Source organism: Mytilus californianus, unplaced genomic scaffold (assembly GCF_021869535.1).
Source record: "Mytilus californianus isolate M0D057914Y unplaced genomic scaffold, xbMytCali1.0.p SCAF_7, whole genome shotgun sequence".
In the NCBI taxonomy this organism is placed as follows: domain Eukaryota; kingdom Metazoa; phylum Mollusca; class Bivalvia; order Mytilida; family Mytilidae; genus Mytilus; species Mytilus californianus.
Window position 1 is genome coordinate 111119800 of NW_026262723.1, and position 13834 is coordinate 111133633.

At 31.3% G+C, this 13834-nt stretch overlaps 1 protein-coding gene across 8 annotated transcripts in view; it reads left to right on the plus strand.

The window, feature by feature from the left end:
* The window catches only part of LOC127709438 (collagen alpha-1(XIII) chain-like), an 81750-nt gene that overhangs the window by 23616 nt on the left and 44300 nt on the right, over positions 1 to 13834 (plus strand). For 6 of the 8 annotated variants that reach the window (XM_052214984.1, XM_052214981.1, XM_052214987.1 and 3 more), the window contains exons 5-11: positions 1490 to 1513; positions 5611 to 5646; positions 6463 to 6531; positions 8288 to 8359; positions 8625 to 8654; positions 11745 to 11870; positions 12460 to 12486. In XM_052214984.1, the coding sequence (XP_052070944.1) occupies positions 1490 to 1513; positions 5611 to 5646; positions 6463 to 6531; positions 8288 to 8359; positions 8625 to 8654; positions 11745 to 11870; positions 12460 to 12486 (384 nt within the window). Of the gene's footprint in view, positions 1 to 1489; positions 1514 to 5610; positions 5647 to 6462; positions 6532 to 8287; positions 8360 to 8624; positions 8655 to 10072; positions 10145 to 11744; positions 11871 to 12459; positions 12487 to 13834 lie in introns of all 8 variants that reach the window. The other 2 variants (XM_052214985.1, XM_052214986.1) reach the window with 1 other exon arrangement.

Here is a 13834-nt window from a genome sequence, read left to right on the forward strand (position 1 = left end):
TTTAGAACTGGTTGAAGTTTCTTTAGGTTTGAACAGAAAATTCACTTTTAATACATTGGACCCTGTGTTACTTTAGGTCCAGAGTTTTCAATATGTGATGATTAGCTTTTTGAAACTTTGGTGAACTTGAATAAGCCTTGGTCAGTTGATCTTTATAATCTATTATGCATGCTTCACTTATTTCATCAACTTTTGCACCCTTTATACACACACATATATTTATATATAACTATATATAGATTGCCTTCTGCAATATTATATCCCAATTTATTGTAATCAGATTGTCCCTGCATCTTTTGGTGCAACAAATATTTCTGTCACACTTTTCTCAGGAACTACTGAACAGAATGACTTTATATTTCATGTATTTAGTCAGCAGCTTGACCGTAATGAGTTGTAACATATGAGGAAAATAAGTTGTATATCTTGACCAGTTCAGTTTAATTTTCAATCACTTTACTCATGATACTGGGAACTGAATTGTCAAACATGTGATGTAGGTTTACTGAAATCCTGTTAATGTTCAGAAATATTTATTACGTTATCTCCCAAAATAGTGGTGTACTTTAGAAATATAATCATTTATTGTTTTATTTTATGTTGTAGAGAAATATATATTTATTTAAGTATCTGATGAAATGTTTTATTTAGATTGTAAGCATGCATGCTGGTATACTTTAATTATTTTGTCACCAAGGTTAAGTATATACTAAGTTACCATATGAAAAGCTTATTTGTTGGATAATGAGGATCATTTGTATCATATCTTCAAACAATATGTTGATCACCTTAATTTACACTTAACAAAATGCATGAACCATTGATAAATTTTATTTAACGTCCATGTCATTTATAAATGTAGATATTATATCAATGCTTTCATGATAAGAATGTATTTTTTGAAAGGTATCATATAGAATTGTTTTTTATCAGGGTTTTGTCATCAGTATTTCATATGAGTTTTATTCTGAATATTTGCTCTAAAAGGTTTGAATACTCACAAACTGAGGCTTCATGGTTAACTCAAAAGGAGAAGATGTAGTATGGTTGCAAATGAGATAATTTTCAGCCATTCTGAAAGTCATAATTCTCATTTGTTGTTGTGAGTGAGTTTGTTTTTTCCACTAAGAAATTTCATGTTTTATAATCTCTGGTCTTTTGTTTCATAGAGAACATATTCACACCAAGCAATGAACAATTTAATTTGGGTCTTGTAAAACTTTGAAGGCCTAGTGGTTTACAGTAAGCAAAGAATTGCCAGAAGCCAACAGCAATGACTGGTGACTGGTTCAGTGTGCCAAGCTTGAGAAATGCATATATAGAATGTAATTGGATTATTTTGGGGAGAGGAGGGGTGTGGGGGCATGTCAGTTCCACCTAACCTGAGAATCATGTCACAGGTTTGCTTTTGTGAAAATTGTATATTTTTGATATACACATAATGTTTTGAACTTTTACTTTATGAATTTTTTTTTTTTTATAATTTTAGGGACAAATGGGTGAAGGAGTACCAGTAAGTATAGTATATATATGTTTTCCTGTAATGGCTGAATCCCAATCTTTATGATTCTAAATTACCTTAATAATAAAACAAAGAATATAAAACATTATGACAGATATTCAATACATCAGTGGCATTTATATATACTATCCTATTAAAATACCTATTTAGAAAACAATAACCTTGATCTTGAGGTTATAGTAGAAGAGTTATTCTTGACATGAAAGAAGACCTCAATCTTAACATGGAAAATGGAAGACCTCCCCATACGAAATAAGTAGTAGGATTCCACCTAGACACTAGTAGGAATCTACCTAGAATCAAAGATTCTATATAGAAAGTAGGAGAACAGGGAAAATGAACAAAATTCTGACTGGATTTTTTTATATTCTTACTAACAAACTCCTACTATCTAGCTGGAATTTTAAAAGTCTGTATGGATTTTTTCTGTTTTGAAAATCTTAAGTGGGAATTTGGACAGAAAATATGATTAGATTATTCTTTTCCCTACTACAAGATTCCTACCAGAATTAATTTATTCCTACCAGAATTAATTTATTCCTACCAGAAAATCTTTCTACCTAGAATCTTTTTAATTACCGGTATCTAAAACTGATTTCTGTTTGCTAATGACACAAATTTTGCTGTGTTAAATGCAACCAAGTTCCAGTTCACAAATTCAAAAGTTGGAGGGAAAAAGAATGAAAAGTTGTGTTGGAACACAATGCTGCAAGGGTCAAACAACTACAATATTGAAATGTAAGAAAATATGGCTCATGTAGACTGAAGGTATTCACTCTGACAGCCTCTTGTTATACTTTTAAGATGAAATTTTTGATCTGTCTGCCAAATATATTTAGTAATCAATTAATTCAACAATAGTGCATAATTTTACTCATTATTTGTTCATAACTCTTAATTTCATCTAAATAACATTTTTGCTAATTAACATGTACATGTATAACACAATTTCTAGCTTGCATATATTGCAGTTTCCTTATACTTTTCAAAAGTCCATTTTTTAGCTCACCTGACCTGAAAGGTCAAGTGAGCTTTTCTCATCACTTTGCGTCCGTCGTCCGTTGTCCGTAAACTTTTACAAAAATCTTCTCCTCTGAAACTACTGGGCCAAATTTGACCAAACTTGGCCACAATCATCATTGGGGTATCTAGTTTAAAAAATGTGTCCGATGACCCCGCCAACCAACCAAGATGGCCGCCATGGCTAAAAATAGAACATAGGGGTAAAATGTAGATTTTGGCTTATATCTCTGAAACCAAAGCATTTAGAGCAAATCTGACAAATTGTTTATCAGGTCAAGATCTATCTGCCCTGAAATTTTCAGATGAATCGGACAACCCGTTGTTGGGTTGCTGCCCCTGAATTGGTAATTTTAAGGAAATTTTGCCGTTTTTGGTTATTATCTTGAATATTATTATAGATAGAGATAAACTGTAAAAAGCAATAATGTTCAGCAAAGTATGATCTACAAATAAGTCAACTTGACCAAAATGGTCAGTTGACCCCTTAAGGAGTTATTGCCCTTTATAGTCAATTTTTAACCATTTTTCGTAAATTTTTGTAATCTTTTACAAAAATCTTCTCCTCTGAAACTACTAAGACAAATTTAACCAAAATTGTCCACAATCATCATAAGGGTATCTAGTTTAAAAAATGTGTCCGATGACCCTGCCCGCAAACCAAGATGGCCGACATGGCAAAAAAATAATACATAGGGTAAAATGCAGTTTTTGGCTCATATCTCTGAAACCAAAGCATTTAGAGCAAATCTGATGGTATAAAATTGTTCATTAGGTCAAGATCTATCTGCCCTGAAATTTTCAGACCAATCAGGCAACATGTTGTTGGGTTGCTGCCCCTGAATTGGTAATTTTAAGAAAATTTTGCAGCTTTTGGTTATTATCTTGAATATTATTATAGATAGAGATAAACTGTAAACAGCAATAATGTACAGCAAAGTTAGATCTACAAATAAGTCAACATGACCAAAATTGTCAATTGACACCTTAAGGAGTTATTGCCCTTTATAGTCAATTTTTTACAATTTTCATAAATTTTGTAAATTTTTGTAAATTTTTACAAAATATTTTCCACTGTAACTACTGGGCCAAGTTCATTATAGATAGAGATAATAGTAAGGAGCAAGAATGTTCAGTAAAGTAAGATCTACAAACACATCACCATCACCAAAACACAATTTTGTCATGAATCCATCTGTGTCCATTGTTTAATATGCACATAGACCAAGGTGAGCGACACAGGCTCTTTAGAGCCTCTAGTTTTAAAATGAATATATTCCATGCATTTCCTTTGTTCTTTGTTGTTGAGATTCAAACTTAAATGATTGACCCAGTTGTGTATTTGTGAATATACACTTACATTTTGTATATTTTTAGATTCCTAATAGAAATTTTTTTTTTTGGGTGGAATTTTGAAAAATTCCTACCAGGTTTTCTAGTAGGAATTTTATTTTCCTGCCAAATTATTCCTGCTTATTTGAATATTCCTGGTAATTTAAATTTTCAGGCTTTTTTCTGGGTAGATTCCTACTACTGTCTAAATAGAATATCACTCTTTTCAGATAGGAATTCAATGCAATATTCCTACTATATTCCGTGTTCATTCTGTGTGGAATATTTCGTACAGGTCATTCTGGATATGAACAAGACCACGTGAAGTGACAAGAAACTAAACCTTGCTTGAATGTTCCTTTGAAGGAATATTACTATGTGTTGTTACTTTAGTTGTGATGAAAAGTCCAAAGATGTATTCAAGGGGCTGACTGGTAAAAAATTTAAAGATCTTTATTTCTAAAAAAAACCAGTGAACCAATTGAGACTAAATTTTTTACAGATATGTCCCTTGAAGGTCCTCAATATATGTTGCTTTGGACCTAATGAACCAGACAAGTATGACTTTAAAAATGTCAAATTTAAAAGATCTTTTCCAAAGATCTTTACACATTAACAAGCCATTTATGTTTGCTGAATGATCCTAGAGCCATTTATTCATTTCCACAGTATTAACAATAATTTTATTTTTTAAAATAGTAGTATTTGTGGTTACTTCTTTAGATGTCTCAATACTGTAGGTCTGTTCTTGACGTTGTTGTTAATCAGAGCTTTGAAAAATGAAAAAAAAAAAAAATGCTGTTTGTAAAACTAAAAAAAGAGTAAGCTGAATGATGTATGTGAAAATTAATTGAAATATTCCACAGGTGCTAATACCTTTAATGCACCTGTTATATGTTTTTACAATTAATTTGTTGTCTGGCAACTAAACAGGTGTCAGTCAGGAGGAAGTGTTTTAATGTTGCTAATAAATAATATATATTGGAATGATTTTTTTTGTTCATTATCAACCTTTGGAAGAACTGAATTAGTTCAGTGCTTCCTTAATGATATTAATGAAAAATCTGGCATTGCTGATGGCAAAGTTTTTATACAAAGGAGGTTCCCAGACATAACACAACATCTCCAAAAGATTCTGTTTTTTTTTTTTTTTTTTTTTTTTTTTGAATGATAATATTTGTTGACTATGAGAAACTTAATGGGGTCAATACCACTTAGCAATAAGTTAACAAAAAAGCCTGTGCGAACTTAACTTATTGAAACACTGTAGGTGTCCGCCATGAATAAATTGGTTGATGAATCTCAACCAATTAGGTTAACTGAATAAAATATCAAAATCAAGAGAACAATACACAAACAAGACAGTAGTATGGAATAAAAAAAAACCACCTGAATTGCGAACAACTTGAAACTAAAGCTTTGGCAATATGAACTAACAAAATTGTGAATGTCTATGATTCTTATTCAATTTTACCATACTTCTAGGAATTGCGATATGTGGAACAGGAAACGAGAAGGGATTTTTTGGGTTGATCCCTGCTGGGTTGGCAAGTTTCTATAAACTTGAAAATTTATATTTACTGCTTCTAATTTTTAACAACCATCCATTATAATCCTCATTGAAATTAAAAAAAATGAACAAATGTCCTGTTCGAATTTATTTTAGATAGATAAATATTGACATTGTGTGTTCTTATATCTTGTTATAAAAGTAATACAGAAGTTATCAATTTCAGGGACCACAAGGACCAGCTGGACCAAAAGGAGAACCAGTAAGTCCATCAGTTACCTCCTTGAATTCCTGTTCTACTCAGATAAAATTGAATATAAAAACAGGAATTTCAAATTATTGTTATTTTCATTGTCATTTTATAATATAAACAGTGTCCGTCTTACAAGTTATGAACAAAAGAAAAGATTATATTGAATCCAAACCAATGACAACAAGCAAACAAAGGTATGGTGATAAAACTAAACAACTTGTAGTCACTGTAGAAATAAATTATAACTTTTCAAGCATCAGGATGATTTAGGCTTTGACATAATGGCTTGAGTTGATTGGTTATCCTTGAGATCACATATAAACATAAGGATATGTGCTATAATTGCCAATGAGATACCTAATAATCAAAGACCAAAGGACAAAGATGTGAATAAGTACAGGTCACACTAGGGCCTTCAGCAGTTATCAAAGCTCACACAGTATAGTATGCTTTCAAGTGTTCTTTTTTTGTTTTTTGTTGGTACCATATGATTTTCAATATTTAAGTATCCACACCATATAGATCTGAAAGACTTTTAACTCGAACTAACCATCACATAATCTTGGCTATCTACCTTAGTTCAAATCTAACCTACTTATAATCTTAGTTATCTCCCTTAGTTAAAACCTAACCTCCTTATAATCTTATTTACCTCCCTTAGCTCTATTATAAACTACTTATATTCAAGTTATCTCCCTTAGTTCTGACCTTACCTACTTATAATCTTAGTTATCTCCCTTAGTCCTTACTATTTATAATATAAGTTATCCCTCTTAGTTCTAACCCAACTACTTATAATCTTAGTTGCCTCCCTTGTTATTTTAGGGTAGAGGAGAGAAAGGAGAGAAGGGTGATACTGGATTACCTGGATTTAATGGACTCCAAGGTGAAAAGGTGAGAAATCATTTTGTCATTAAAAGATAAATACACTTTAGTAGTAACTTACAGTGACAAGGTATACTTATTACAGCATATATTGCTGGTTGGCTTTGCTCTACCAATACCAATGAGCCAAAATGTTTTTCCAAATTGCAATTTAAATTCATCCCTTCAAACTGGTCAACTTGTGAAAATTTAAGCCCATTGCTATTGAAAGACAGAGAAATCTGTAATTGGTTGAGTTCCATCTTTATTTTCTGGACTTTAATTCCAAATTTCCATGGTCCTCAACTATCACATTTTATTGGTAAAGTCAAAGATTTTTGGATTATATAATGAGATAAATCTCACCAGGCACTTTTTTGTAACTGTAACATAAGAAAGTATTGGCTTAACAGCCATACCAAACATATTGGTATTTAAACATCAACATCAGTATTCCCAAATAGAGCAACAAGAACATTGTAATTTCTTATTCCATGGAGTCAATTTAGATCCAGTTCCATTGTACGATTGAACTTTTTTGATGAAAAGCCCTGATTACACAAAGAATTATTGCTCATTAGATTTTGATGACATAAAACACTTATGTGAGACTTCCTATCTCAAAGGCCCTACTCCATCCTGGACAGATAAGCTTTTAGGCTCAAATTCAAATATAGAAAAGTTAAAGACCAGAAGATTTGGAACAATACATTTTATTGTTTCCATCATATAGTGTGATATTAATAAGTATTTTTCTGTATTGGCCTCATTGTTTATAACAGTCAAATGTTATGATAACAAGATAGCAGACGTTTAGAATGTTTAAAGACCTCCACCTTTTTATACCCCACGCAAATTTTTTGCGAAGGGTATAATGTTTTTGACCCGTCCGTCAGTCCGTCAGTCCTGTTTCTTGTCATCGCAACTCCTCTCAAACCACACAACAGAATTTCATGAAACCTTTTCAGATAATAAGGACATACTATATAGATGTGCATATCGACAGGAATTTACGAATCATTTTTTTTCCCAGGAGTTACGCCCCTTTGAACTTATTTGCCCAATATACTACTGCAACCTTTTGTCATCGCAACTCCTCTGAAACCACACCACAGAATATCATGAAACTTTGTAGATAATAAGGACATACTATGTAGATGTGCATATCGACAGGAAATTACGATTCAATTTTTTTTCTAGGAGTTACGCCCCTTTGAACTTATTTGCTTCAATGTACTACTGCAACAATTTGTCATCACAACTCCTCTGAAACCACACCACAGAATTTCATGAAACTTTGTAGATAATAAGGACATACTATGTAGATGTGCATATCGACAGAAAATAACGATTCAATTTTTTTTCTAGGAGTTACGCCCCTTTGAACTTATTTGCTTCAATGTACTTCTGCAACAGTTTGTCATCGCAACTCCTCTGAAACCACACAACAGAATTTCATGAAACTTTGTAGATAATAAGGACATACTATGTAGATGTGCATATTGACAGGAAATTATGATTCAATTTTTTTTTCTTACACTTATTTTATTTCTCCAATGACAATGTGGGGACGTGGGGTATGTGAGCGCGCTCACTAAGGTTCTTTAATTATTTCTTAAATTGGAAATGGAATTAGGATGATATCAAGAAAATTTGTATTTAGGATATACATGTAGAATTTGTGATCTTAATTTATACTTTTATAGGTTTTAGCATATGTAATGAAGAGATTTTTACTTTGATTCTGAGATACCTTGTATGATTATTCATTATTATATCTACACAGGGAATAAAGAGATCTTTACGACGATTCCAAGATAGCCTAGATTCAGAATACGGCAATTTAATATCATTAAAGGTAGATCTGCATGTCAGCATGAATGTTGTTTTTGTTTTACATTTTGTTAAAAAGAAAGAAAATTTAATTGCGAAAGTTTGCTTAAATACACTTGTTTAGAACATCGATGTAAAACGATTTTAAAAAGGATTTCATTGTAAGCAAATATACAAAAATAAATAATTTTTTTTTTGTAGATTTAATTTTATCTATTTTTTAAATATGAATTCGATAATAGTGATTTACCATATTTATTTTTTGTTAACAGCTTTTATGTTTTCAATAGGGTTCAGATTTTGAAGTCATAACAATAAAGGTTTGTTGAAGTATCTTTTATTTTGTATGTTTTAATTTTCCTATTGTAATTTGTCTTTTTCTAAGAATTGCATGATACTGCTGACATTCTTGATCTACATGATTGTAACATGGGGGATAAAACATAGTGCTGAATGGACTGATTGTCTCCTAGATGTACTTGTGTAGTTTGGTTAAATTAGTTCATATATTTTTTCATAGTGAACAAATAGAAATATTGTTTACTTCAATCCAAAGTTGAGATTTCCTTCTTAATTTTAATCCATACAAGATAAAAGAAACATTTTTATTTTTTTTCATTTGGATTCACTTAAACTCCATGACAGAGGTTACTTTTATTTGTGGCTAGGTATTATTAGTAAAGTAAATGAAGAGCTATTTCTAGCACTAATAAATTATCAGTAGGGCACTACCACTGTTGCTGGACTATTATTTTAATTTTTGAAGGAACTAAGGTGGCAACTCTCCCGACAAAATTGATCTTCAACAGTTTTAACAATTTCTTTAAACCCCTTTTCTACATTGTTGCTCTCATATATTTCAACATCTTTAACTATAAAAACTTTCAACTATGAACAATCCTGCTGAAGATTTATGAAAAAAAAGTTGATTTGAACATAGCTAAGAAGGAGTTATGATAAGAGTCATTGTTTTTCCTCTGAAATTTGAAAAAAAAAGGAAAGTAATGATAATTTTATCCATAAATGAAAAGGTTGGTATAATCTGGTCATTTTAGTGCACAGGTGTTATTTATGATGTAAATGTAACTCCCCAATATGTCATAATAGACATGTTTGACAATAACTAGCCATTTTTCATCTATATATTTTGGTTAAACCAAATATGGGCAACATATTCACCTAAGATGATATTTCACTCACATCAACATCTTTGTATCAGAAATCTTGGGGCAAAGTGTTTTTGTTGGCATCGGTGTTGCTAATTTCTAAATATGAAAGGGAAGATCTGAAAATTATGCCATTTTATGCAGTTTTCTGAGTTTTCCTTGCAAGCGCATGGGTTTGAAGGATTGAAGCAAATGTGTAAGGCACAATTCAGATATATTATTTATCATATCTGACAAACTATGTCTGGCAAACATATGATGGATATTTTTGCTTTTTATTAAACTTTTTGAAAATTTCAAATTCAAGAGACCAGCGACTCTTTTCATAAAAAATCTTAACGATTAAAATTGATCGTAAGTTATACTGAAATGTGTATGACTTATGAGTATTTTTACTCTTTAGATTTTTTGTGAAAAGAGTCGCAGAAAAGTTGCCTAATCAATTATTTTCTCCTTTTGTAAGTTTGGCATTGATTCTATAGGAAATCTACTTTGGATATTGTCATTAAATGTATTGAGTGTTACTGCTTGCTGTTTTGCATGTTGACTGCATGTTTGCATGTTTTACACAGGGTGCTAGAGGACCTCCCGGTACTCCTATAACACTTTCACCAGAACAAGAACTTGAACTGGATTTCTTAAAGGTTTGTAAATCCATACTTTTAATGAATTCAAATTTGTCTGCCATTTATAGTACATTGATACATTTTATACTTATTGACTGGGTATGAGTGGAATAGTAAGTTTATTGTCCCTGAGGTGCAACTATTGCCCTGAGGTGTAGCCGAGGGCAATAGTTGTATCCGAGGGGACAATAAACTTACTATTCCACGTATAACCAGTCAGTAAGTGTTTTATTATACCGAAAGAGACAACAGACAATAAATGATAAATGTCGGGGCTAAATCAACTATCATGATATAAAAAGCAGAAACACAACCATACTGTTTCACGTTTACTTCATATATATTCTGAATGCTCATGCTACGTCCCGCACTGACGTCAACCCTAGATACAATAGGTAAAAAGTGACGTAACTCCTGCAGTATTCTCAACATTATCCAATCCCGTAGCTGCATTTGAAATTCCGCAAAATATAATGACGCTTGCGGTCAAATAGTTTCACCGAAATTCAAATTTGAAAAATAGTGAAAATATTGTGTACTTATTTTATATAGAAAATGATAACTGAGGTATAATAAACATCATTGTAACATGTACCCTTTAAAAAAATTACCAATACTTAATCAGTTACCTCAAAACAGCATGACCCATAATTGCTTTAAAGTCAAATGATAGAAGATTATTGAAAAAATGTATGCTCTTATAATAGTAATCATAAATGTATCCAAACATTTTTTTACTGTACAGATAACTGTTTTTATCTGCTATTTGAACCTGATGTTTCATTGCTTGGATTTGATTTATCAATTATGTTCAGTCATAACGACCATACAGTGTTACTATATCTATATTTTTGTGTTTTTTAAAGGCACTGTAATAAATGAAAACTTCATAATATTAAGGATTTTACATTAAAACATGTTATCCTGTGTGGTAATTGATTCCTGAGTTGTCTGATCATGACCTACCTGGGTGCCACAGACTTGACATCAATGAAACAGTTTCAAAAGGGTCAATAATCGTCTATACTTATAGTTAATTGATTGTTACTCATTTAATTTCCATCATGATTTGTTTATGTTTAGATGTATATGTGTAAGGTAAATACTGCCACTTTATTGTAAATGATGTAAGATGATGAAATGAAATATTTATATCCTAGTGAATTACAAGATGATAATTTAATGTGAAGATTTATAGGAAAAGGTATTAAGACCTGTACTGGTTAATCTCTTCATAACTAAGTACACTTGAAAAAAACAATAATTCATAATCATTTTGGTGAAAAAAAATGAAAATTATTGTGTAGTATTATCTGTGTATCTTGATGAAGGAGTCTTACCCTGTTGATTAGATTTATATATTTTAACATTTCTCTTCTATACAGCTATTATTTGTTTGGTTAAAGTCTGCATCAATTAAAACAACAAACATCACAAGATATACTAATAGTTAGATTTTTCATAAAGTAATGGAATGGCCATGTGCATAACAATGGTTGTTTATTGAAATTTATGTAAAGATTAACATGTAGCTTAACAATGTATCAAAATCAGTATTGAAACATTGAATAGGATGACATTACTCTGGTTATTGAATAGTCAGTTTGTCTGTTGTTAGGGAGAGCCCGGAGATCCAGGAAAGAAAGGTGACCGTGGAGAATCGGGACCTCCTGGTCCAAAAGGGGAGAACGGAGAAGAAGGGATTCCAGGATTTGATGCTTTACCTGGGCCACCAGGACCAGCAGTAAGTGTAATTAATATAACGGATAAACAGATTGGAAAATGGGAATACATGAATTATTAGGATTACATTTTTGTGTGTGTATCCCAAAGATAACAAATGAGTATCAAAGAGAACAGCATGTAACGAGAAAAAGGAGAACAAGGAAGTCAAGTACTTAGTTGTATACCAATACATTTGTAATAAGTATAAGTAAGAAGGTTTGTTTTGGAAATTTTCCCGACATAGATGTAAAAAGAAGATGTGGTATCAATGCCAATGAGACAACTCTCCACAATAGACCAAATGACACAGAAATTAACAACTATAGGTCATTGATGGCCTTCAACAATGAGCAAAGCCCATACTGCATAGTCAGCTATAAAAGGCCCCGAAATGACAAATGTAAAACAGTTCAAACGAGAAAACTAACGGCCTAATTTATGTACAAAATAATGAACGAAAAACAAATATGTAATACAGCAACTGTTTGAAAATCAAAATGACTTTTGATGACTTTCAGGTACAGTCATTTCATAAAATCATCAATCTGAAGTTTGATAGTAATGTAGACTAAAATTAATATCAGAATTCTGGTCTTTTATCATTTCAGGGACCACCAGGACCAAGAGGACCAGCTGTAAGTCCATTTATTATTTATCTCTTGCGATGGATATTTCAGTTATCAATTGCTTAAGATAAAATGATATTGGTATCATTACAGATCACACATTAATGTTAACAAATTGAGTTTATTATAAAGGTTGAATAGTGATGTACTTTCGACTTTTCTGTATCTGCCAATGTCTATGGTAACAGGTATTGCTGAGAATGTGAGATATTATGAAGTGTCAGCAAGTTATATTTGTTGTAATTTTGTATTCAATATATTTGAATAATGTCTTGGTCATTCTGAAATTGTATAGACTAGAAGGTGTGATAACTGGCCTATTTTTTCAACGCATTTGCACCAATTTTTGAAAAATAAGGTATTTCATTTGCGCCACAAGGTTATATTTCATTTGAGCCAAAATTAAATACTGCTTTTTCGCAAAATACAGGTAACATATAACAGAAATGTTTTAATAAAAAGTTGTATCCTGAATACAAAGCTCGTGTAAGAAATTTTGTAGAGTATCAACTCCCCTTTTGGATAAGTAAGTGAGCTCATACTCATTTCTCATACCAATCTGAGAGTCAGGTAAAGGTATACAATTGTATTTAGTTCACATTTGTGATGTGACAAGATGGATATAATTCATTCGGACACAAATAGAGGAGGAAATATGACACAAATAGAGGAGAAAATACGACACAAAAAGAGGAGGAAATACGTCTGTGTATTTTGTGACCACACATAATAACATATATAAATGTATTGAAAAACAGAGACAAATTGTATAATTGAACATAAAAAAGTTCCAGAGCTAGCACCACAACAGATTTGGACAGCAAAAACCTTATAAAACATTGAATGAACACAGTTAATCACAATTTAGGCTTGCAGAAAAAACAATCTTAGCATTTAAAAAACTATTAGGTGTTTAATGTATTATGATGAATGTGATTCATGAATATGTTTTATTATGCGATCAAAAATATTTTGTAAAATTGTTATTAGAAGTCTCAATGTACATCTATTATTTATACTATTTACCTGAGTGTATACTTCGATATATGGTTTGTGGCGCAAAAGCAAAGCACTGTTTTCAATGATATTTGTACTAGGATTTCACTTTATACCTGCATATATAAGTTAACAGAATACTTTATATAAATATATATATAGATTTGTTAAGTTTAGTTATGAAGAACCAAAAATTAGTACTTTAAGAGTTCAACACCGAAATATATAAGTAAAGAGAATACTATTAAACCAAAAATTAGTACTTTTTTAGTAGTTAACCTTGAAATGTCAACTATTATGACATCTTAAGTGCTTTTATGGAATAAAACAGATTTTTGTCTCTTTTGAGATGTTTTTTTAA